Source organism: Pleurodeles waltl, chromosome 1_2, assembly GCF_031143425.1.
Source record: "Pleurodeles waltl isolate 20211129_DDA chromosome 1_2, aPleWal1.hap1.20221129, whole genome shotgun sequence".
Taxonomy (NCBI): domain Eukaryota; kingdom Metazoa; phylum Chordata; class Amphibia; order Caudata; family Salamandridae; genus Pleurodeles; species Pleurodeles waltl.
The window spans coordinates 1,167,162,888-1,167,189,798 of NC_090437.1; the positions used below are offsets into that span (position 1 = coordinate 1,167,162,888).

The 26,911-nt window shown below is 42.3% G+C and overlaps 1 protein-coding gene across 1 annotated transcript in view; it reads left to right on the forward strand.

Annotated features, from left to right (window-relative positions):
* Nucleotides 1-26,911, forward strand: part of MAN2B2 (mannosidase alpha class 2B member 2) — a 369,901-nt gene that overhangs the window by 325,840 nt on the left and 17,150 nt on the right. The window contains exons 16-17 of the mRNA XM_069203167.1: nucleotides 583-775; nucleotides 24,949-25,095. Coding sequence (XP_069059268.1) covers nucleotides 583-775; nucleotides 24,949-25,095 — 340 coding nt within the window. The remainder of the gene's footprint in view (nucleotides 1-582; nucleotides 776-24,948; nucleotides 25,096-26,911) is intronic.

Consider the following 26,911-nt stretch of genomic DNA (forward strand, 5'->3'; position numbering starts at 1 on the left):
TTATTCTGCTTAATGTACTGATTGACATTTTTATTTAAGGGCATGTGTGCGAGAGTCAAGCCCTTAAGTTGACTGTGTTCATCAGCCAATGAAGTTTCCCCAATAGTATGGCCTGTTTTGAGTATACTTATCACGACTCGTGCTGCTGGAGTTTTTATTAATTTACAACTTTTATAAGTTTTTTTATCCTACCATTAAAAATGAGTTACCTTCGTATGGTTTAAAGCCCACTAAATTGATGTAGCAGTTTCAGCTTGATGGGCATAGAAATGGTTGGCTCCCTGGGTGTAGCTTTATAAAATAGCAGATGATGTAAAGATGGGCTTGACTTCTTTATGTGTTGCCACATCGCATCTATACTGCTCCTTATTCAGGCCCTAAACCTTTTGTCGTCTGAATATTTTGAGATAGTTTAATTCTGCTCACCATGTAAGGTATAACTGTGCTTTATTTGAAATCAACACGTGCAATGTCCACCTGTCTCAATTACATTTTACTTTTGAAAAGTTCGTACGTACATAAATTGTCTCCTTACTAGAGTGATGTAAATAATTGTTAATACTTTTATATAAATGATAACAGGTCATGCTTCATAGAAGATTGTGGAACAACTTAGAATGGGACCTAAATTACAACCTCACCCTGAATGACACATCGGTGGTTAGGCCCGTTATTTGGCTAATAGTTGGATCTAAACCACTTACTGATGCACTGTATCAAAGGAGTGGATTGGCACTGGAACATAGACCAGTTGTAACGTTTGGTCAATTTGCAGGTAATATAATTTATCTTTATATGCAACCAGTTTTGTTATTGTAATATTGTATTTCCTGCTAAAGAGTAGTGTTTGGCACTTACATCTTGCACGATATTTACTTTATCTCAAATAATATTAAGAAGTCTTAATTAGGCACCAAGCAAGAAGGAAATGAGGTATTTTATGAATTACAACCTAAAACTACAATGTTGGTAACGGCCACATTTCAATGGATTGTCAAACATTTCTCTGAGCACGAGGATAGCTCATTCATGCATTTATCTTTAAAATGATGGCATTTCCAGTTGCGGACATTTCAACAGTTTAATTTTAGTGCCAAGATGGATGTGCATGGAAAACAGAGGGTGGAGGTATTTTCCCCCTAGGGAAACTATATTTCCGGGTAGGGACACACCTAGCACTAAATTACCAAAAAATATGGAACTGTTGTTCACACCCAGTACTGTATACACACTTATGCCAGCACTAATGTGAGATAAGAAATTGATGCTAAGCACCATTAGAAATGCTGGTAAATACCTACAAAGGTGGTACTTTTTTGATCTTCAGTATTCACACATGCATCTCCCTTTGGACTACCCCTGCCAAATCCTGTCATAGTACATGGATTGCCAATAAATGTTGATTTGTGAATTGAGCCCATGATTATACCATTGTATATACCACTTCTTTAACATAGTACAGCTAGTGCATCACAAAAACGAATACATGTGGCCACCATCCAAGAACTGGGAAAGGTGATAGAGGGAGCTACTCACTCCAGACAAGGGAATGGCAAATTAATGGCCTCTTCTGTCTTAGTGCACAATAGGGTCATCACAAGGAGCACCAGATCTGTAAGTTAGGAGTCCTTTTGAACTAGGAACCACTCAGGGCAAGCCACACAAGGGGAAACACAGGGGAGTTGCCAGAAAACAAAAGGTATGGGGCAGCTGCAGTAATGGTCAGGGACTTTTGTTGTTATATGTACATGGTGTACATGGTAATGAAGTATATCAATTGTAAGATTCATACAGACCATAATGTTTAAGCTTTTTCACACTGTTCTTTGTGGTTTACTAGGTTAAACTGCATAAGAGGCCTTGTTTTTGAGAGACCTTGCTCTAGCAACCTAAAATCTGTTCAGCTCCATTATGATTTTCCAGTACCAATGTTAATAATGATAGTCATGGTTTGCGAAAGTAACTCCCCTTCTTGAGTTGATGTCTGACATGCAAGTGTTTGATGAATAGGAATTAAAGTCCATGTTTATCTCATGCTGAGACTGCCCACTTTACAAGATTCAAGATATAATAGAAAAATACCCTTCATTAAGAAAACCTCTATGATTTTGTTCAGACACCTTTCGTTTTGGATGATTTTAACAATGCATCACAACTTAAAACTGATATTTGCTGCCTTTGTGCTGGTCACTACTGGGTGTCATGCTGTTCTTAAGACATGCTCTTTTGTCTGTTTTGTCTGTTGTGTGTGTTTAATCCCCTGTCCATTTTTCAGTCGTTGCATACTTAGTTACACAGGTACATTTCGCACCAGCAGCCAGGCAGGTCAATACATCTTTTAATTTCCAGGAATTTAAAAAAGCAGCTTAGACTTACTTAAGAAGCTACCTGGACCCTCGGCAGTTTTTCACTTATGGACTCTCAGATGTTACTATGAAAATGATTGGTTTGCGGGAATTAACTAGTATTTTTTATTCAGAACTTATTGAATAGGCTACAGATTTGATTGCCTCAGTTTCCAATTCTCCTACTGTAATTAACCAGAGAAGAACTGTGAAGACAGCCTGAAACACAGCATGTTTGTTTGAAGACTGGTCACTTTGTCTTACTTGATTTAATTTATTATTTTATTTCTGGGATTATGTATAGTGGGACGTGGCCGATAGGCATCAGAGACGTTTACAAAAGAACAGTTACCAACAGGAGTACATTAGATACACAAACTCGCACAGAGGGTAAATTGGATGAAAACTGTGCATAAGTGCATTTGCAAAACAATCAGTTTCGGAGTAGTATTGAGATGCCCATATTGAGAATTAAGTGGCAGAAAAACTGTACAAGAGTGCATTTAGCAAACAATCAGCATACAAATGAGATGCAACTTGAGAAAAATTAGGTAAGACATTTAACAGCAAAAAGTGGGAGCAAAATGAATTTATCCCAGGTGTCTTTCAAAGAGAATTGCTTTGTGATCTTTTTTTAAGGTAGGTATGGTATGTGGTCATACGGAGAGTCAGATGGATGGAGTTCAAAATTTGTGGGTAAATCCAGAGAATGACTGGTTCAAGAATTACTCTTGTTTAAAGGTGGGGCGCCCCAGCAGAAAGGATTGCGTATTTCTTGAACCCAGTCTTGTGCCCTGAATTTTCCAATTTTCAGTTAGTATGTGTAGACGAAGAGGAGTGCAGTGCCTTGAGTGTGGTGCAAGCAGTTTTAATCTGGGCTCTCACCTCAACAAGCATCCATTTCATGGTTAGCAGGATGGGAGTTATGTGCCGAAATGTTTGTGATTGTTACCATAGTGGGCTACAGCATGTAGAACATTTGAGATGCCTGAGAGGCTCGAGATCCCATAGTCAAGTCTTGAGAGAACCAAAACCTGTACAACTGATTTTAGGGTCTGTTCTAAGATGAGCTGCTTTATTCCGATAGCAGCCTTAGTTGAAACCGGGAGTTGTTTGCCATTGCTGCCACGTGGCTCTGTCGTTTGAGGCGACTGTTGAAGGTGAAGTCAAGTGACTTGTCATTCTGAACAGTGGAGGGTTGGCAATCGAAGGCTAAGAAGAATTCCAACCAGTGTTTTACAGATAGATTGACTTTCTTCAGAGCTATACGAAGGAATTCTATTTTCACATCGTTTCGTTTGAGGTGGTGATTTGACATCCAAGGTTGCATACTTATCAAGGTGTTATATAAGAGGGTAATGTAATATGGGAATATGATCCTTAGGTAGATTTGGATGTCATTGCCATACAGGTGGAGGAGGATAGCAGAGTTCCTAAAGGTCGCACAGAGCAGCTCAAAATAGACATTCAGTAGAGTTGTTCAGAGGATCCAGCTTTAGGGGACACCTTGTTGCAGGCAAATTGACTTTGAGACAGAGTGCCTGTGAAAGGGGAACTCCGAAACCCAAATTCGAAGACACCCTAAAATTCAAAACATCCACAATTTACCTCTGATGGTTTCTCTTCAGGTTTGTTCTTGCATTCAAAAGCACCCTCCCCTGCATCAGACACAAACTTAGAGTGGTAAATATGTAACTGGGACCACTAAATAACTGAGTTCTATAACAAGGAAAAGGTAAATAGTTTTTCAACAGAATCTCAAAAATCAAGCAATACAAAAATAAAGTTAAATGACACGAAGGCTCAAATGCAGAGTACATAAACAGAAATTAGAATTATTCTGAGTCCCAAAAGCATCCCTGGCTGTGAAAGATGTTCAGGAGAATCCCTGGTTCATCCCAAAACCAAGGGATTCTTTACCACAATTCTTGCATACAAATGAGAGGAAACTGCAATTTCATCCTGACATAACTAAAAGTAACAAATTTTGAGCAAATGGGAGAATTAATTGTCATCCTAAGGCCTATAGCATAATCCCATTTCTAAGGAAACTTTCAGCAGCTTCAGTGTCACATAGTCAAGGGAGGTTCAACCAATATGCGACACATCAGTAGAAGAGTGCTACCGAACAATGAGATTAAAGCGGAAAGACCTTGGGCACCTGACAACATTAGGAACACAAAGAAAGTTTATTCATACTACAAGCACATCTAGGAAAACTATTGTACTCTAATATAATTTTGTCTTTGCTTTGCAGTGCTTTAGGGAAAGGAAGATGCACTGGGGCTCTAGATGGGAGGTGGAATGAGCAGGAATTAAAAAAGCAGCTTCAGAACAGCATTCATGTTAGTTAAAATGGAGTTTTCAACAAAACGTCACACAACTAAATCAAATTAATAAACACACCTCTGCAAATGATATCTAGCTCATTCCAATTGCAGTATTACCGCATTGGACCCATTATTAAAATCATTATTCAACACGGTGTACTTTCCATAAAAAGTCAATCTTACAAACATTTCGACACGCTCAATTTTCACAACTTGGAAGTTGTTTGTTGGGTAGGAGGTGAACCATTTAAGGACTACACCTTACATCTTCAATTCCCATTTGCTTTTTTGAGGGTATTTATGAGAGAATGGTGGTTGACGGTGTCAAACTAAGTAGCATTGTCAAGGAGAACAAGACAACAAGAATTTCCAGTGTCAAGGATGCAGAGAGTGTTGTACACAGTCTCCATATTGCAATGCTGGTGCTGCAGCCCTGTCTAAATCCAGATTGGAACTTGTCAAGGAGGTTGTTTGCGTGGAAGTCAGATGCCATTTGGGACATTACACAGCTTTCAATCAGCTTAACGAAGAATGGACAGTAGAGTTATTAAACTCACTGGGGTCCTGTGATTGCGTTTTTTTGAAGACGGAAAATTTGGCTAATCCTTTAGACAGTCTGAGGATGTACCTTGTTCGAGGGAGGAGTTGACCTGGGTGGACCAAACGTGGAGTACCTGTTTTGGGGGCCAAAGATGGCACCACAAAGATGGTTTTAGGGTTTTACGTTGTATTTTCTGAATAGTAGTTCTGACTCTAAAACCTGGGAGAAAGAAGACCATGGGCACAGTACCTTGCAGTTAGAATTCTCGTTAGCTGCAGGAGCCACAGGGTGATGATCATGCCTATGAACTTTTTGTCAAAAAACTCCATAAAATTGTTGCACAAGGCCTCAGATGACTAGGGTGGGGTCTTGAAGGGATGGTTATTATCCTGTTTGATTACTTCAGATAATGGTTTGGGCCCGACAGGTAATGACTTACCACTAAAGATGTGTTCTTTGTAGTCTTTTCTCGCAGATTTAGGCTTAGACTTAATGTGGAGGGGGATTGTCTCCATTATTTCACAAGTTTTCTGAGACCCTTCCTTCATAGAGGTCTTTGGAGAACCATGTTAGAGAATGTTTTACTATGCTGGGTTTGCTCTTTAGGGAGGTGAATTCCTCCATCAAGGACTCTATGCAGTTGTAACATTTGGCTCACCTCATTGATGTTAAGTTGAGGAACTCTCGAAGTGAGATTTGGGTGAGTCTAGTTAGCAAGGGCTTGAATGTCAGAGCTATATACCTGACCACAGAGACCTCTTGTAACAATCTAAGGTATTGCAACCTATTAGAGAAAACGCAGTTTAAGACTCCAGTGATCTCCAGTGACGACCTGAGTTACTGCAGCCTGTTACAGTAAAGGATTTTTCTCTGACTCCAGGGACTAATTTCTCAGTGGAGGGTTCGCTACTAACAAGCATTAGCAAAGCTGACCGGCATAGTTTACATTTTCATTTACAAGCCAGCCATTTTGGTTTCAGCTACGTTTGTTTAAAAAATTGCTGCCTGTTGTCTTTGCCACTGCTTGTTTTAATGGTGGTCATGTTTGGAGTGTTGATATTTGGTAATGGCACACAGTAATTTCCAAACTGTGAACCATATTTATCATACAGATTTATGCAAAAGACAATTTACCTAGAAATGTCTTTCAGAATGTAGCCCTGAAAAAATACTAGAAGTTTTACAGGAGTAGTTTGAAAGGAACTTGTCTGTTACCACCTTAAAACTCCAGTGGTCAGCGATCAGGGCCTTTAGAGCTACTTGGGGTAGTCTTTCCACAAAGGAGGAGTTAGTTATTAGGCTTTTTAGAGGAGAGTTGTTTTTAAAATTATTATTAAAGCCTAAAACCAATTTGTTTTCTTCCTTGGGACCTTCCTTTAGTTTTGTCATGTTTGCAGGGATCTCCCTTTGTGCATTTGGAGGAGTCTTCTGAAAAATTCTTAACTTTAAAGGTTTTTTTTTCTTGATTGCTATAACTTCTGCTCGATGTCTAGGGGAACTGGGCTCCCTTTAATAAAGAAATCCATATTTGAAGATGTTTGTGGCTAGATAAGTGTTTTCCCCAGGCCCCAAATTCCTCCTTACGAATAATTATTCATCCCATAAGAGTCAAGAGATGTTTCTCCTTTCCTTTTTGGACTCTTCATCTCTTAACTCTTCTGTGTCATCTTTAAATGTAATGAGGGTTCTTGCTATTTATCTAAAGAGAACTTCTGCATTTAGTAAGTCAAAGTTAATGTTCATTATTTTTGGCAGTGTTGGTAGACGTAGTAATTCTTCAAAATCAACCTTGACAAAATGGATCAAATCAGTGATTTCTTTGGCCTGCCACATGGGGCAGGGATTTTCCAGACAGGGTGTTGGATCATACAGTTAGAGGCATGGCCGCCTCCTGAACTGGGTAAGCAGAGGTCACAATAGTGGATGTACATTCGGCTGCTTGGGAGGCAGATGGGGGCAATAAGCTCCAATCTGCCACTGGGGGCAGAAAGCCCTCTACTCTAGGCACCAGGGACTATTTTTATAATTTTAGTGTAGGGGTGGGGGCTGCCCAGAATTGGCAGTGCCCCCACTCCCTAAAAAATAGGAACAGTCCTTCTGCCCCCACCCCCTCCCCCTGAGGGGCTGAAAGCCCACTAGGCACCAGGGAATGTTTGGTTAGAAAAGGGGTGGGGCTGCCCAGAATGGGCATGGCAATGCTCCCACCTCTCCAAAAGTGGCACAGTCTTTCTGCCCTAGAGGGCAGAAAGTCCACTAGGCACCAGGGAATCATTGTTTTTTTTAAGAGGGGTAGACTCCCACCCCAACTGAAGGGGGCAACAGTCTTTCTGCCCCGCTTGGGGGGCATTGGGAGGCTGTGCCTGTCGATCCCTCCACCCACATCCCCCCGGGAGGGGCTTAAAACCCACTAGGCACCAGGGATTATTTTGTTCTAGAAAAGTCTAGAGGTGGATGCTGCCCAGTTTGGCCATGGCAATGCCCCCCCCCCCCCCCTTCCAAAATGGGCACATTCTTTCTGACCCCTCCATGGGCAAATGGGGATAATTATCTAATTATCCCACTAGGAACAGGTAATCTTTTTTTTATTTTTTTTTTTTATAAAAGGGACTGGGGCTGGGGCTGCCCACCATGGATATGGCCATGCCCCTACCCCAACTGAAGGGGACAACGGTCTTTCTGCCCCCTTGGGGGGAAGATGGCGTAATTAAACAGCCCACTAAGTGCCAGAGAATTACGAAAAAATAATAGAGGAGTGGGGGCTTCCCACCACCATGGGCATGGTTATGCCCCTACCCCACCTGAAGGGGGTTAAGTCTTTCTGCTCCCTCTGTGGACTGAAGCATCTCATCCCAAAGGCAAGCAACAGGACATTTGACTCTTCTTGGTGTTGATTTTAAATATGGGCCACCAGAACTTGACTAACTCACAATATTGTCCCACTTGCATTGAGGAACAGCTGCACTTTTTGGGCTTGAGTACGCTGCTAGCTGTAAAGACCTACCAGACCCAATCACGTCTGAAAAGTAAACATCTGGGGGGGGTCCATGCTGATCTGCTTCACATGCACCCCACACCATTTTCTTACTTACAGTACCCTGCAAACATCCAACTTTGTCTGAAGTCACGCATTTTCCCTACATTTCTGTGATTGAAACTTCCGGAATCTGCAGTAATCCACAAAATTCCACACCTGTGCTGATAAAAACTCTGCCTCACTTGTGTGGCTGGGCCTAGTGTCAACGACAGGAACAGATCCAACTGAAGTCGATAGGAGTCTCTGCGCAAGGGCTCCCATTGTCCTTACATTTGCAGGTCCTGGAAGCTTCCATCACAGAAATGTAAGGAAAATGTGTGATTTCAGGAAAGGTTTCAGTGTTGCAGGGCATTGGGGATAAAAAAAAAAAAACCTTATGGAAGCTACGCAAGTCACACCATCCTGGATTCCCCTAGGTGTCTAGTTTTTAAAAATGTACAGGTTGGCTAGGTTTCCCTAGGTGCCAGCTAAGGTAGGGTTCAAAACCTAGAGCTACACACATCGGGGGCAGTTTTCAGTGGAAAAATGCGCAGTATAAATGTATTGGGCCGTTTCCTGTTGCGGGAACTAATTCTACCCATACAAGTGAGGTACATTTTTATCAGGAGACTTGAGGGAATGCAGGGTGGAATTCAGTTTGTGGGTCTCCACAGTTTCTAGAACAACCATCACAGGAATGTCCATAAAAAAGGTTTTTTTTTAGTCAAAGTTTGAGGTTTGCAAGGGATTATGGGTAAAAAATCATGGTGAGACGCCACGCAAGTCAGTTCAGCCTGGATACTTCTAGGGGTCTAGTTTTCTAAAATGTACAGGTTGGCTAGGTTTCCCTAGGTGCCAGCACAGCTAGGGTTCACAATCTATAGCTACCCACATCTGAAAAAGAGGATCAGTTTTCGGTGCAAAAATGTGCTGCCTACGTGTTGTGTTTTTAGCCATTTCCTGTTGCTGGCACTAGGTCTACCCACACAAGTGAGGTACCATTTTTATCGGAAGACTTTGGGAAATGGCGGGTGGAAAGAAGTTTGTGTCTCCCTGCAGTTTCCAGAACTTTTCATCACAGGAATGTCAAGAAAATGTGTTTTTTAGTCAAAGTTTGAGGTTTACAAGGGATTCTGTGTAAAAAAAAAAAAAGTAGTGAGAGCCACACAAGTCAGGCTACCCCTAGGTGTCTATTTTTTAAAAAATTTACAGGTTGGCTAGGTTTCCCTATATGCCGGCTGAGGTAGAGTCCAAAATCTAGAGCTACCCACATTGGTAAACGAGGGTCCGTTTTCGGTGGGAAAATGAGATGCGCCCATGTTGCATTTTGGGCCGTTTCCTGTCACAGTCACTAGGCCTACCCACACAACTGAAGTACTGTTTATATCAGTAGACTTGTGGGAGCAGAGAATAGTAGAAAATGTGTTATTACCAATTGGATTTTGCTGCATTTGTGCCTTTTATATGCCAGCCAGTGAATAAAAAAGATGACCTTTTGAAAAATATCCTCCAACTCATACCCTAGTATGGATACCTACAAATTCAGAGATGTAGAAATAACCACTGCTCCTAAAATCTATACCTTTTACCCAATTCGGAAATACATGTTTCCTTGATACCAGCAGCTCAGTTTTTGGCTCTTGGTACCTTGGGTTCTTGGAAAACCTACAAACTCTATATATCCCCACAACCAGAAGGGTCTAGTGAACATACTGGTATATTGCTTTTGTCAATGAGCTATTGTGACAAAAAGTTATAGATTAAAATGTTGTGACAAATGACCATTTTTTCTACTCATGTTCAATAATTCTTTTTTTCAACAGTTACTTTCCTTGGGAAAACCCAGAGGTTCTACACATAGGACCCCTTGCTGAATTTGGAATTGTGTCTACTTTTCAGAAATGTATAGATTAAGCATGGGTTTTACATTAGTTTCCACCACAAACTGGAAGTAGGTAGAGAGCACAAAAATAGGGAAAATAGGCTGAAAAAAAGCTTTTTGATTCAGCTCTACATGTTCCTGAAAGCTAGGAAGATGGTGACATTAGCACAGCAAACCGTTTGTGGATTCCACTCTTAGGGGAAAAAAACAGACACTTTTATCTGGAGCACTTTTTCCCTATTTTTCTCAAAAACTCAAAGCAATGTTTTGCTTATTTTCTCAGTCCCCTCCAGGGAAATCTGCAAACCCCAAACATCTTTAGAATCCCCAGGATGTTGAAAAAAAAGGACACAAATTTGTCATTGATAGCTTATTTGCACAACAAGTTCTGGAGGCCTAAGCGCAGACTACCCCAAATAGCCAAAAAAGGGCTCAGCACGGGGGGGAAAGGCCAGCAGTGAAAGGATTTAAAGACTGGACACAATAATACAGATCACACTCAATGAGTGTAGGAGGTTCAGGATCTGAATGTTCCAGTGCCAAGAGCAATGCTTTAAGTTCTGCTGTTCAGTCCCCTAGGGGACTGCATGTAGGTTTGTAGAGGGCGGAAGTTACCTTCCCCCTTAATTCCTCAAATAGCCATGCAAGCTGCGGAGCTGAACCATCAGTGTAAATGGTGATTATTTAATGGTAAATGACATTAGTGGGAATGGGGTGCTCAATTTCATATTGGAGAAATTATTGGGTCTGTAGTTTTGGATAGAAAACTTAATCAACATTAGTGGCAGTCAAGGAGGTTGCCCATTGTATCTAATGTGGATGTAATCCTTTTGCGTTTGGAACACTGGCTTTGGTAACAGCCTCAAGGGCTGGGACCAGGGTAACAACAATGATGCGTTTTCTCTGGGCTAGTGGTCTGTCCTTGATGACCGCCATCTGAACTGCAGTCAGCTGGTGCAAAACGCATTTCAGCATTGGATTGTAAGTGTGATTTATATGCTAAGGATACTTTTTCACCTTGAGTGAATGTGACATATGTGAATCCTGTGGTACCCAGAGTAATAAGGATTGCCAGCTTTTTGTTGTCACATGTGTGTAAGTATTTTGCTTCAAGCATGTCAGTCTGTAATGATCTGAGAATTTGTATATGTAGTGGTATCCAATGTTTGCTTGAGAAATCAGAACTGATTAGGTCATAAATTGGTTTTATGCCTAATCTGGAATGTATGTTCTGCCAAAATTAAAGAATTCTAGCATGGATTGGAATTTTTTATACTGTTTGGTGGTTGTAGTTATGCTCACCTCTCTAAGAAGTGTGGTGCCAGACATTTCCCCTTATTTGACAACTCAAATCCCAAAAATAGGACACTGAGAAAGGCAGTTTTAATTTTCTAAAATTGAATTAGTAGCCATATTCGGCAAATCTCAGTGCAATGCAATCTACCCTGGCCAGATGTGTTGAGGTCATCGTCCGTCAGGTAAATGTCATTTACATAGGATAGCTCCTCAGGATTAATATCATGTAATATGGGCTGAGAACAATCCTGGACTTTATGCCCTTGAGAAAGTCAGCAAAAACAACACTGAGAGCTTACAACAAAAAATGTGCTTAGATCCCGGCTTCCAGGTGCTTGATTTTGGCAGAACAACCTGTTGGACTTATCCAGGGTCTATATATCCATATTGTACTTTTTGCGTACAATATTGTTTATAAGAGTTGTACTGTGTAATTTTTGAATTACAAACATGAGTGCTAAATATCTTCTGGTTTAGCTACGGAGACATAGGATTATTCATTGCTGATACACAGACTTGAATTACACCCTGGTACTCAAGTTGTGAGAGAATTTCCCTCACTGGAGCTTTAGCATCATGTTTAATTGTGTATTGAGGTTGTATTTGTGGATTGGACTGTATAGGTATAACATGATAAGGAGAGTCCCGATCCCAACCCACATGGTTGCGGTACAGCGGTGGAGCCTCTGACAGAGCCCAGTCTGCATCATAGGCTTCTTTTCCTGGATCTGGAACAAGGACGGAGAAGGAAGGCAAAATTATATCTCCCCTTTGTGGGAGAATTCAGACAAACTTTGGCGGGCCAATCTTTTTAGGCCAGAAGAATATCATAGCTTAGCATTAATCTTTCCCAGAAAATTGCTTTAATTGTGTGCTTGATGTCCCCCCTCATATTAAATGTTTAACTTGTAAACCCTGACGGATGGGGAGTTGCACCTCTCTGGGGTTTCGACGTCAAGGTAGTTGTTAGTTGCTATCACCTTCAGAGGCCTATTAAAATGATGGCAAACTATTGTGACCTCTGCCATGCTGTCTAGCAGATTCACTGCCCACGTCCTGTTCTTCAGTAGTGTTCTCAAGGTGTGAGGCATACTTAGCCAAATGTGCTGCAACCTTCTTCTTTTTAAACTAAGGTTTGCGTTGTGGAATTGTGGAATTGTCTCTTCCTGTTTTTTATCTTGACCTCAGATGAGTGTTGAGTCCTTTTTTGGTTTCATGTACTCGTTCCTGTGTTCTGACCACCCACCTCTCTTGGTTTGTTTTTGTCAGATGAGTCCTGAAAGATACGAGACGGGTTATATATCAGAATACTGATACCTGCCAGGAGGTTTCAAATTGTCATGATTTCTCAGATTGTAGCGTTTTTCCAAATGCTGAGATTCTCCTTGTTTTTTTTTTACTTTTTCTTTATTAGATTTTTGTTTATCCCAGCATTTCTTAGAACCTTCCTGTACTTGCTTGGTATTACCCTTCGGGGAATTACCTTTAAGCTGTGGCTTATTTGGTCTGGCCCCAAAACTATCCTGAGCTATACTAGTACAAGTTTCAGAAATAATCTCTGGAAACTCGCTTTCCCGGTTTACTTGTGTAACGTTTGTGAGCCTTTGGCATCCTGCCAATACTTCCCCTTTAATATTACTTAAAATAATTGAGGAGACTGTGGCAAATTTGCCCATTAATTTCATCCCCAAATCCAGGACAGGAGGAGACCCGTGTTCATTTTAAATTTGTTTCAACACATCCAGTAAATTTGCCACTGTCGGTGTACCACGTGTCGTGGTATAAATTGCAGCAAAGACTGTGCCCCAAGTGACGCAGTCATCTCTAGCGGGATTGCAAGCTTATTGTGAGAATTCTGTATTTATGTAGGGGTCCCATATGGGGAAGCACTGCTTCCAGCTGATTAGTTTTTTATGCAACCCAAAACAGAATTTCTTCTTGTTTGGTGGGAGCTTTACCCATAATTGCATTATTAGTTACTGAGTTTATCCAAAGTGTGGCCAGTTGTGGTGCAGCTAGAGCAGCCCTTGCTGTGGCTGTATTTAGAGTCTACATTACGAACTGTATTAAGCGTCCACATAAGTTTACTAAATTATTATATAATTGGTACATTTCTGCTACCTGTAGATTTTGTATGTTGGGAAATGGTAGCCAATTCTATCCATGTATGTTCATCATTACTTAAAGGACCTAATATAAAGTGTTGAATTATGTGTGGAATGAGGCCTTAGAACTAATTTTGGTGTTCTTGATATGTGAGTGGTATTTCTAAATATTGGTAAGTTCTGTGCTGTGCAGGTGGGTCTGCTACAGTGCATGTATGAAAAGTGTTAATTTGTCCATCAGCTGCAGGAAAGGTGACCCATGAATAGAACATTTCTCTTCTATATGCATTGTGAGCTTCAACCACAAACGTAACATCTCCACCCCATTAGCAAGCCCATTAACACATATATATTGTGTGACAGGTTGTATACAATTTACTGGAATTTACTGGAATTACCTCCTGTTGGCTGCGGAGAGGTCCTAGCCAGGCAGAACCTGTTACTCCTGTAAGGGGTTGGTGATTACACTCACTCTACAACCTACCCTCAACCTTGAGTAGCTTGGTACAGAGGAGTCAGGCTTATCACAGAGGCAATGTGTAAAGCAATGGCATAGCACTTCCACACAACAAGTACACTGAACATCAAAAAAGAGACTTCACATGAGGGGTATGTACACAATATTTGTATTCAACACACACATTATTAACACAGCATGATCATCATGTAAATCTGGCCATAAATCACATTTACTAATATTACTTGCAGTACTAGGTCAATCTGTGTTAAACACCATAACCAGTATGTACACATGAGAAAAATAACCATTTCCCTCCCAGCACCATCATGCTGTGCCAAATGTTGTCAGCTCAAGACCCACCTTATAGATTACCTCAATTTAATAACACACTGCTGCAGGGTGCACCCTGGGTCACAACGTTAGCGGCAATATATTTATACAAAGACTTGCACCTTTTAAGTTAGCTCCGCAGCATGGGCCACACAAGTAAAACTCAATGTCAACCGTTAGTTCTCTGAAAAGAAACATGTAAGGCAACACCACTGTGTTGTTCCAACAATCACTCACATGCACTCCGTGCCATTCACTCTGCTCTGCACTGCTACTCAGTGCCACGGACATCAGGTGGCTCATACACACGCACTCGCTCCTTGCACCCTAATGCAGTGCACTGATATCCGGCTGGTTAATGTCACTGTTCCCGCAGATACCTAAGGCCCCAAACCACCCTCCGCACGCCAACCAGTTCCTGCTACCCCACCCCCCACGAGCTGGAGATGAAAGCCGCTCACGGCCGAAGTTACACTTCTTAGGATCCTGGGGGACAAGGCGGGGGTGGAATAAGATAACAGCTGATGATTTCGGTCGCACAGACAATTCCAATCCCACACGCAAAGTCCTCAATGCTGTGCCTTCCAGGTATATGCCACAAGTCATTTTTTGCTAACATGGACCAGAAGGTATCCCCTGGGTATACCCAGGCATGGAGGCTGGCCAAAACTCAACTGTTGCTGGCAGTTAATGCTAGGAACAGGTCGCAGCTTGTGTTGTGCAGGACAAACTATAGGAAAGAACTGGGAATTGCTAAGCGGGATTGGAAGAATACACTTTGGGGTGAGCTGAGCAATGCCTTGATGGTAATGGACAATGCAAGGTTTTGAGCAACCTTGGCTTTGAGATCCGGTGATGGCAAGATGGCTGTGGAGTACTTTGTGCAATTGCAGGATAGGGTGTCCCACTTTAGTAACTTATAACCAGTGGATATTGATCTCCTGTCGGTGGCTAAACTTAAGAACCAAAACACTGTAGAGCCGGACCTCGGGAAGACTGATGAGGCAATTAGATCCACAATATGGAGTAAAGCACCTGGCTCCAAATGAGCTTTTCAAATTACATCTGGGAGTGTGCTGGCCTTATGTGAACCACCTCTCAAATGCCATTTTAAAGAGAATGCAGATCCCTGCATCCTGGCACTCAACGGAAATCATTCCAATCAATAAGAAGGGCAGTCATAGCACCCAGAGTAATTATCGACCACCTAGTTTAATCGATGTCTCACAGAAGATCTTGTACAAACAGACCCTAAAAGACCTCCTAGGGTAGAACAGTGTACTATGCGAATTCCAGGTGAGGCTTAGAAGTGGAACAAGTACGGTAGATCGGATCTTCTGCTTTAATTGTTGGTATTGGACGTCTGCGGTGGTCAACAGGCTGACTATTTGTTGTTTATGTTAACCTGTGTGCAGCCTTCAATTTAGTTCCTAGCTCCATGCTCTGGTCTGCATTGGATAGGATGGGCATCCAGCCTAACTTGTAGCCAATACTGACCTCACAAAGAGAACTACGCAGGATTTAGATGGGGAGATTAGGGGCAGCTTACTTCTCCAATAAGTATCCGGGAGAGGGCCAGGCAAGGCTGTGTACTGGCCCCCACCTTGTTTTCTCTTCATATTAATGATGCTGTGAAATGGCTGGATAGAGATAGTAGTGATGCTCCCAGGGTTGGGGGCAGGAGGGTGCCCGCCTTGCCTTTTGCAGATGACACTCTCCTGACCTCCAAATCGCTAAAAGACCTCCTGCAGCTTCTGTTTGATTTTAGTACTTTTTGAATAGAGCGAGGGCTAGAATATAATAGCTCCAAAACAAAATGTATGGTTTTTCATCCTGTAAGAAGCAAAAAGTACAACTGCAAGTAATAGAGCAGGTCCCCGACTTTGATTATCCAGGGATACAGCTAACACCTCTTTTAGATTGGTCTATGGAGGTTCAAAAACCCGACAACACGCTGACATACTATTCTTGTAGGCTGCTGAAGACCATTAATGAAACTTGCTCAAATAGAGCTGTCCCAGCGATTGAGATTTATAATATAAAGGCCCAGGGAGCTGTCTGTTATGGAGCCGATATTTTGGGCTAGGCTAATTGTAAAATCTTATTGTCGGTGGAGAATAGATTTATTAGGCTTCTGTTTGGTCTCCCAAAGAGCACACCTTTGACCTTGCTATTTCTTGATTTGGCATTTATCAAAATATCCTAGAAAGCTCAGCTTAGCCCCTAACTTTATTGGCGTTTATGAATTTTAAAATGTTACTTAGCTCTGGGAAGTCAGTTGATGAGATTAGTCCCCCCTCTAGCTCGGAAATTGTTTTTACAATTCAGATATCAGGCTCCACCTATTATGGCGTTTTGCGCTAAATGGGCTAATGCGAAATGTAAGAGCACTGAGTGTCTGCCATGCAGGAGGGCATCTGAAACTATACCACATTTTTTATTTTTCTGCCCAGCGTGTGGTCTCAGAGGCCAAAATGGCCCTTGCCCCTGTGTAGGGTTCTGGGTGCAAGAAAGCACTTGATTGCCCTTAGGATTTTAAGGATGACACCTCCAGGCTGGTGGTGTTCACCGTTGCGAGATACCTTCAAGCTGCCTGGATTTAGCGTTCTCAGTGCATCTGTGCTTAAGATGTTAATGACTCCCAGGATAAGCAGTAAGGGGGGCAAGGTTATTCCCGCCACTCGTGATGCAACGAATCCATGGTGGAGGTCCTGCATTTTTAACTGGGTTTTGACTTTTGTGCAATTTTAATTGATTGGCCTACTGCTATTTTAATGTATTCTTTTAACTTCACCATGAATTTTGTACTCTCACCTAAATGCACTGACACTTTATATGGCTAGGATGGCAACCATTGGGGGAGCGTCTGAAGCAATATAGTTGTACTGGTACGTCTGTTTTGGTTGGTGTACACCAGGATAAAGTGTTTATTATGCGAGTAAATATATATTTGGTTCAAATGAGATAATCACTTTGATAGGTACGTACGTGTGGGGTTTGAATGTGCAATATTTGTTTTTAACAAAAATTATTTGTATTTATACTTTTATGATCTGTGTAGATCGAAATAAAGTTATGAACTGAGAATTCAGGAAGTGCTCCCGCAGGAGAGTTTTAAGGGGGTTGGTTCACGTTTTTTAATGTAAAGAGAAAACAGCTTTGGAGTTTGTGTGAAATATCAGTGCCCTGGGTAAATCTACCCATTATGTAATTACTGAGACTAAGAGAGAATCGGATTAATGAAGAATACCGTTAAGTAATTCGAGCATTCCCTCTGCCCACTTACAGAAAATGTCATATGGGTGGAAAAGAACAATGCTAAAGGTAGTGTGATAGGTTATTTACAGCACTCCCAGATACTGCAGACATTGCTGGAATCTGTGCAGCTGAGAAGAGGAGCCCCCAAGCACACATGCAGTCCATGTCCACACCAGTAGTTGGTGGCCTCTGTTCTGACTGCTACACATGCATCAATGATACTGCATACCGCAGTGTCCTGCAGCCAGATTATGGGTCTCCGAGTAAATCTGTGCTGTTTAGTTGCACTCGGCACAGACCACTCATAGCGTTGTATCAGATCAGTCTCTGAATCTGCCCTTTGCTGTGCAGCAGCCTCCATGATTCATGAACAAAGGAATGCCATCAGCAATGCAGAAAGGTATCCCTCAGTCTACATCCCTCCGACAGATGCTGTAGTTACAGATGGTGCAGATGCTCCCCAGGGCCTTCTAAAACAGGTGCTGATGGCAGTGCAGAATCCTCCCATGTCTACTAAAACTTCAGACTCATTAATTAGAGCCTTTCCTTCACGGACTGAGTAAGAAGCACATCCTGGCCATCAGTCCTACCCCCTCTGCTGTCAGCCAGGTCAGCTTGACATCTCCCTGCGCTAGTCACTATTCATGGCTCAGCCAGCAACTGTTCCGAAAGAGGCAAAAACGTGTTGCTCAGCATCCTGTTTGTAAGCTGAGGGCTGTGCTTGTGTCACACTAGATTTCTCCAAGTTCTGGTTAGCTCTTAGCACCCTCCAATATCCAGCCAGTAGCAATTCTGGTCGCAGGTTCTATGCACGTCATGAAACAGTTGGTGGCCCTTTCAACCCAGGCCATCATCACGGAAACGTGCGGGGGCATATTACAATGCCCCGATCTGCGTCTTCTCTTTGACATTACAGCTGGTAGGTTGTAGATGGCGAGAATGACAGGCAAGAAGAAGTATGAATGTAATCCACTTTGTCTACTCAGAATTTTCTGCTTTGAAACATTCTCAGCCCGAATGTCAGCACCACAGAATAGGTACAGGAATAGTGACAAATCTATACTGTTCTTTTTCATCTCAGAACATGGTTTATGTGGCAGTTATATTCATTTTTGGCATACCAGTTGGTATATGTATGTTTCCGGGTGTGGGTGTGGGTGTGTTTGCCACATTTGTATATTAATGAACATACATTTTTGGTTTGTTGTACCTCCCAGAAAATCATTTTAGATTTAATTTAGATCTTTCTTTTGAATGTTGTTTCTCTTGATTTCCACCAGAGGATTGAATCGGGTGAATGAGTAATAAAGAAGAAACAAGATCATATGACTTTGTGGGTATTGTTTCTCACGCTTTCACAAGCCAAATCATATAGCCCTATGCAGTGCCACATATGTTTGTAACTCTATTTATGTAAAAAGCTTAATTAAGCTGCAGAAAAAATAACTGTACCTCACTGCACCACCAGAAGGAAAAACATTTTTAAAAAAAATAAAACCCTCCCCCTGATGATCTGTGAAAGGTATATGTCCAAGTACACGTGGTGCCACACCTTAATTTCCCTGTGGCTGGGACCCGACAAATGCTTATGTTCAACCAGACAGCAGAGTTAACTTTAGCTTGAGAAGAGACTAAACTCATTGGCACTCCACTCTTGCACACATTTTGGTTCCTACACTTGCTTGCTTCTCAGTTACAGACATTCCATTTGGGATAACTCTTTGCCAAACAAACTAGCATATTTTATTTTATTTTGGAGTAAGCATCACTTTCCAATGTTTCTTTATAAGCGCTAACCCTTTCGTGGGATATGGGATATCTTTTACTCTTTGTCTAGAGACGTCATTGGGAAAGACCCATACAAAAGAGTATTTTACATTATACATAAATAATGTAAATATCTTGCTAGGAGTCAAATCATCAACTCTTAAGAGTAGTAGCATATTGAGTTTTTTTTAAATACTATAAGTGGCCCCTTTAAATAACTCCTGTTTTGAGTACAGTATCTGTGATGTTATTTATATGTGTGTGAATAATGAAGCTATGTTACGTGCTCTCTTTTAATCTACACTGTCTTAGTTACATTTAAATAAGTTGGCTGTTTTCATGCTGCAGAGGAAGGGCTATCCCAAGCGTATTATTTGGGGACAATAACACTGCCTGGGCAAAGTTTTAACTTCATTTTTACCAGTTTTATACCCGAGTAAGGCAATCAACAACTGAAAGTGGACCATTTAAATGTCATTTAAATATCAAATGTGAGCTGTTTTTTAAGTAGAGCACAGCAGCGCGCATGCGCTGCTTTTCCGACGTGTTGGTATCTATTTGGGCTTTTAACCACATCCACCGTACGCCCATCAGTCTCACTCGTTCGTGTGCATGCCTTTCAAAAAATCCTTTGTTATAATTGATAAATGCTTTGTTTGTTCTTCCTTGGGGCAGTTTTGTTAAAACCTTGGCCATCGCCCCTGTTAGGTGGCTAATTGCTGCTGATAACTTTAACTGCAAGCGAACTTATTTTTCCTTTTGTGTGTCTCCTTCACACTCATGCTCATGGCGGCCGTCTGCTCACTTGTGTGAAACTGTTTTACTTTTAATTTTCAATTTATACGGCAAGAAAAGTCCAGTTAGAAGTTTACAATGCTAATAACTCTACCTCTACCAAATGCGAGACCCATTGCATTGCAATTGCTTGTTTCAAAGGTAGTCTGACATTGGAGAGATAGCAGATGCCACCTTAGCAACAATAAGCAGCTCACTCACCACAATGATCTCACCACTGTGTATTTCTGGGTGTGAACCCTGAATACTGAACCCACAATATCAGTTGCACAGAACATTGGGGACCAAATATCGGAAAAAAATATAGATAGGTAAGTAAGCGTAGATTTTCTTTACCTAAATCCACAAATATGTAACTACAAGGTACATATATCTTCAAGGTATGTGGAGTTAGGAATAGTAAATCTACTTCCCTATATGCACCTACCTTTTTATATTTTGCCCCTCTATATTCCTGTATTTCGATATTGTTGATGTAGATATTCAGTAGTACAACCAATATTTCTAATCCATACATCTTCCTGTAGAGTTCTCACCATGTGACTATCCCTTCCAGTCAAGACTTGCCCTGAAAACCTTTTGTCATTCAATGACTCTTCAGTGCCATCAAGTGGAGTCACGTGGCTAATTTGCCACCAGAAGTGACAATATTAGGGCATATTAGGTACCAAATGGGGCAAAGATGTCAGTTCCTGTTTTTCAGCAGCTCATGACTGCAGTCTGGGCGGCTGTCTTGTGTTTCACCAAGAAATTTGTCAGCTATTTGACAGCAGCTAGGTCAGTGGCCTCCTCAGAGTACTTATGGTTTCAAGCCTTACAGATACTGTTGCAAGAAGACATTAATTTTGGACACACACAACCACTGCTTGTGCGCTCTGCCCACCATTCTTCAAATATTGTCTGGGTATTCGGAACATGACACCTCGGAGTGTGACACCTGGGCCTCCATGCACCTGAAGCAATTGTAGAGTGGAAGTTAATTGTGGCCTCAGGCCCACAGAGAGGCTTTCAAATGGACTCTCTCTGTCTCCCAAGTCACCTTCTTTTGAATATTCTAAAGAGATCTTCTGACAAAAACACAGAAAGTGCAGCGTGTCTGGAGAAGCAGATTGTAATGATTAACCATGTTGTGTGGACCTCCCAGGGCTCAAAGATTGGCAGAGTAGAGGAGATTCTCAGTTTAGATTTAGATATTTTTAAAAAAAATGAATGATAAGGTTTATGGCAACACGGTGGATGATGACTCAGATGCTGATTATCTCCTGCCACATTACAATGCTGATGCCAACATTTACTTGGACTGGCAAAGTACAGTCGTCTATATACTTCACAAGAAAGGGACATTTAAGGGACATTTCCTACCCCTTCGGAAAAGCCTCACCCTTTAGTGCCACCATTGTGAAGGCAGCAGAGGCCTTCAAACGGACTATGTTATGGCGAAAATATTGCAGTCTACAGTAGTGTTTAAAAAGCCTTTGCTCCCATTTAATGAGGTTCTTAGAGGCCCTACATTGGATACAGGGGAGAAGCCCTTTTCGGGCCTCCTCAGTCTGTGGGCCATTCACCAGACACCATAGACTTGCTCCTGGTTACCCTTAGGTTTTGTCTTCCCTTTCAGTAATGGAGAGCCTTGTGGTTCAGATGTCTACTCAAAACCCAAAGGTCTTCTCTACTACTCCACCAAACACGCAGTCCTTAAAGGTTGACGCCTACTGTTCAAATGTTTTTGCCTCTGGCTTCCCGTCTGACTAATGGGACCTAGTTTATGACCATGCCTAATGGAACGGGTGAAACTTACTATAAACCTACCACAGAAGAAGCCATTCTCTGACCTGGGAAGTGGTGGTCTAGATTCTTCATAACATGTCCTGAAATGTGGCTTTGACTCTGCAGATACCGTTACACAGTATGTTTTTACAGTTGTCTCCTTGTGCCAACATGTTTGAAAGTTTTTCACTCGATTTTCAGGCAGAGTCCAGACTATGCTGTCAAATATGTACTTTTATGCAGAACAGCTATTCGTAGAGAAGTCCATCTCTTTGGAATGTTTCAACAACAGCAGAGCTACGCCTTGTTCCTTACGCCTGACTTCCTTTGTACTGCAATTTCACCAACAATATCAAAGGTTCTATGTCTATTCTAGGGCTGTACAGTCCTAAAAACTACAGCTGTCTCATTGTATACAAATGCCTCAGCAGATGTATTGCTTCTTTCAAGACAGGGGTAGATCTAAGAAGTGACGCCAGCAGCAGTCACATACCCAGCCCCCACTGTCCATAGTGGGCTGTACTTCTTCCAAACCTTACTGACTTCCCTTCTTTCCAACATCATCATCTAGCAGGGGGGCCCTCATTTTGACATCCAGTGGGAGGTGATGATGACAGACTGATGGATGTCCGTCCCTTCAGTTCCTATCCTTCCTACCAGGCCCCACCCCCCTTCCTTAAGAGTATGCTTACCAGCTCATTCCTCGATCCTGATGGCAGAATTCATTGCATTGGTAGAAGAAAGGACTATGGAACTTGTGCCTCTGGATAAAGTATATAGGCCTTTACTTCCTTTACTTCTTGGTCCACAATAGAATAAAGGTCTGTCCTGAATCTCCTCCTTCCGAACCTGTTCATCTGCCAGAACAAGTTTAAAATGCTGTCTTTGATCCAGGTCCTGTTGGCCTTAAACTGTGAAGATTAGTGTCTTTAGGTCTCCGAGATGCCCACGTTCATCTTCCAATTCTTCCCACTCACTGGTGTTACTTGCGCTCACAGTGGTATCCTGGCGCTATCAGTTTGTGGTTCTCCTGTTTCAACTGATGACAGTCCAATATGTTTTTACAAAGAGCTTGCAGCTATATGTCCATACTTGGATGACAGGCTAGTGAAGACAGAGTCCTCAGTGCCGAGTCAGGAACATCTCCAGCAACAATGACTCTTCTCCACGACCTGGGCTAGACCATCAACATCCTGAATGACACTTGACTCCCACACAGAGGATGACTTTTGTTGGGGAAGTGTTCAACACAACACCTGTGAAGCGTTTCCCTCCTCCACAGATGATCACAGATATTCAAACAATGATTGCGATATCTGGCCCATGCTCAGATCCTGGTCCTTCAGGTCTGTCGCCTGTTAAGCCTCATGACAGCAGACAAGAACCCTCCCGTGGCATATGAGGAGGCAACGACTTCTACATAAAGACTCTTGGCTCAGGTGCAAATTTTGCACTTGGTCTATGAGGATCAACACTGGTGAATGGACCCCTCCAGCCTTCTGAGTGATTGCCTATTCAGCTCATAACTGGGATTGGGCACTCTCTTGGATTACATGACAGTGTGTGGCCTTAAGTCTGTATCGGAGCATCATCCTCATATAAATGTGATCAAACTGTGGGTGGACAGTCTTACCCTGAGGGATTTTCCATCTTCCTTTCAAGGAGCAACATACTTTATTGGACAGTACCACCATTGTTCACTATATCAACAGACTGGGCGGTGTGTGGTTGTGGATCCTACGTTTGTAAGTGATTTAACTGTGGAAGTGGATGGAGCAAAGGGGAATCTTTCCATTAGCAGCTCACCTAGCTGGCTTCATTAACATGTTTTCTGGCGGATTGTGCTTCTCGTTAGAGGACCATGGCTGGGAGCTAGACCTAGAAGTGACCAAGACAGTCTTCTCCAGGTTCTTTCTTTTCCCACGGCACACAACAGGGAGTGTCCTCAGTTTTGTCCATGCATTTCCCTCTGAATGGTTCCCTTTGGGATGTATTCAGGTTCAACTTGTCTCAGTGCCTGCTGTCTGCATTTCTGCTGCTCCCACATCTTTCAAAAGTGCTGCAAAAGGTGCCTAACAATCAAGCGTAGCTGCTTCTACTCACCTCAGACTGGCCAGGGATGATCTGGTACTCCGATTTGTTGGCATTCTGCATTTGACCACCCCTTTCTTTCCTGTATAGAGTGAACCTTCTCTTGTGAGCTGCACACCTAGAGGTTGAGCAGCACCGGTAAGTGTTCTTTTACCTCTCACATAGGGTCACTGACTTCATCCTAGCAGCAAAGGAGCCTGCTATGCATCCATCTAAGGGGCCCACTGGGCTAGGTTTGTTCAATAGGGCGAGTCGGAAGGCATCAACACCTTTAAAACTCACCTGAAACTGAAATTTGCATTATCCCTTGCTCAGAAGGGCCTGGCAGTGGCTACAATTGAAAACTATTTAGCAGCTCTCTCTGCTTTCATGTGTCTTCTTGATAACCCTTTCCTGTTTAAATCGCTGCTAGTGGCTTGTTTTCTGAAAGGTTTATATTAACTGTTCTCTCTCACTCCTTTTATTGTTCCTCAGTGTGATTTGAACCTTGTTTTGACCTTCTTGCTCTGTTGCCTATAAAGTCTATTGGTAGCAGGTACTTCTGCTTGCATGGTTGGAGAACTTCATACCTTATCACTTTGTCCACCCATCAGCACCCTCCATCCTCCCCAGTGAGCTTGTGCTCTAATTAATTAAATTTAATGGTATGCAAACATGTTATGTGCTGTACTTGTCGCTTTTGTGGCCCCTTCCGTTCTTCTCCACACGCCTTGATGGGGCATGCAATGAATATCAGGAACTGACGGCAGCACACCAGTTGCTGCCTGATATACCCCAGTGACGTGTTGTCCGTCTTGCTCTTCCTGGCAGCGCTGCAGAAACTTATTTAATTACTTATTAGATTACATTTGAACACTGGCAGAAAACCTCTGTACTGTGCAATAAATAGTTATTAGATTGTGGTTTTAAGTTGAAGTATGTGTCCTGTCGCGTTTGCATCCATTTATTTTTGCTTGTGTATATGGCAGTGAGCAAAGGAAGTCAGACGAGATTGTCTCAAGAGGTTGCTGAGGATTTTGTAATTTTGCCACCTAACCTTCATCTCCAGATCCTGAGCATTCCTGGGTGGAAATATAAATCTAACCATACAGAGCATATGCAGACTATTCATAAAGGTACGTTTTATTTTAAAATATGTGTCAAGTATGATACGCAATTATAATTGAAGGTGGATCTTAATCTAAAAATGTGTGGTCGTGGAAAGACCCTTAAATGCTTCATGAGGAAGGGGTTGCAGTGTTCATATTGAAAGGTTTGTATTGTAATTTGTGCATTGGTTATTGTAATTTCTTAGCGTTAGAAGAATGAATAATTCATGCAGTGACGTCATTTGGTCGCCCACACTGCAGGTATGACTCCGTTTGAAATCTTCTGCAGTTTGAAGACCTAAGACACATAATTCAAAAATAAAATGTTTTTTTCTTACAATAAATGTTTTAGTTTCTGTTAGAATTTTCATTTTAACTATATGTCCTGCTAAACATTTTTAAATAGTTTCTGTTATTCATTCTGTTTTCCAATTTGTCAGTACCTTGATTACAATGCTTCAAACCCACAAAATGACTGATATCTGGGGCGTTACTTCTGGTGGTTCATATGTGATCCATAGGGAAGTTTCTGGCTTTAAAGTGCCAATTAAAATGCAGTGCATGTAATTTCTTTGCTAGAAACTTGTGGTGCGTTCCCATTAGGAAGCTAGGAATGGCTGCTATTTCTACTGCAGAAATTAAGACGCACAGATACCTTTCATTGCCCCTGTGAGAACCTCGAAGGTGAATGACCTTCCCAGTTCCAGGCTGCAGAATGTTCCGTCCTTGGATCTACCCCGGCATTGAGAATATCAGCACCAAGAGACCTGTATGGGTAAGGTGTGCTCCATCAGTGTGATGAGTTACACAGTGTGAGCTCTTTTCAGCTGCTGAAACAGTGAACAACATCAGACGATGAGAGGGAGTGCATTGTGCCAATCTATTATAGTAGTAAATGTGGAAGGAAAAGGTTTCTCATGCTCTTTTCCGTATCAGACTAGGTCATTATTTTGAACATGATCGGTCGAGACAGTATAATTCCTGGCAGTCACTGGCATTTAAAATGCGGACCATATTGTGTCCAGTAAGTTAATTAATAACAAGCGTTGGCAGAGTCAATCAGCCTCTTTTTACCAATGCTTTGTGTTGGCCGTCTTTGGCTTTGCCAATGCCAGATTCTTTCAAGTGGGCGGGCCTTGCAAACCCAGTGGTGGTAGCCTGCCATCTTGAAAGTCAGTTACTAATACTTTCAAAATTGCTGCCACTTTGCATAATGCAGTTTGGTATGATACCAGCGTTGCATCATGCAGTATGGCAGCCATCTTATGAAAACATCATATTCTCTCCTTTAAAGATGACCACTAGTCGGTCATGCCAAGTAGCAATTTGGATCACTCTGTGTGGTGGCTATCTTGAAAGTATAAGAAATATCTTTCAAGAGGGCACTACAACCCTAATTGGCTTTGCCAGTGCATTATAAAAGCATCCACCATTGGCAAAGGGAATAGCGGCGTCCAGCCTGCAGAGGTTCTCTTAGCGGGGAATGGTGGGAGAGTGGTGGGTGTGGTGTCGCTGGTCGGTGATGTAACCGACCATCCGACACCTTCTAGCGATGGGGGTTACCCAAGCGTGTTCGGCTTGGAGAGTCCCCGTATGTAAGAGGTAGAGATTACCTCTGTTTCAATTGTTTATGGTTTGCCCCGAGGTCTCCGGCCCGTGGATATAAAAATAAAGAAGGCGTGGTCAGAGCAGGCAGAGGGAGTGGCATTGCAGTCCGATAGCATCACGCCGGGCCGAAGATGCGCTTTGCCTAGGCCGGACCCGACCACGCGACTGGGTTAATCACCAAGCCAGTGTCATCACGCCGGGCCGCAGATGCGCTTTGCCTAGGCCGGACCCGACA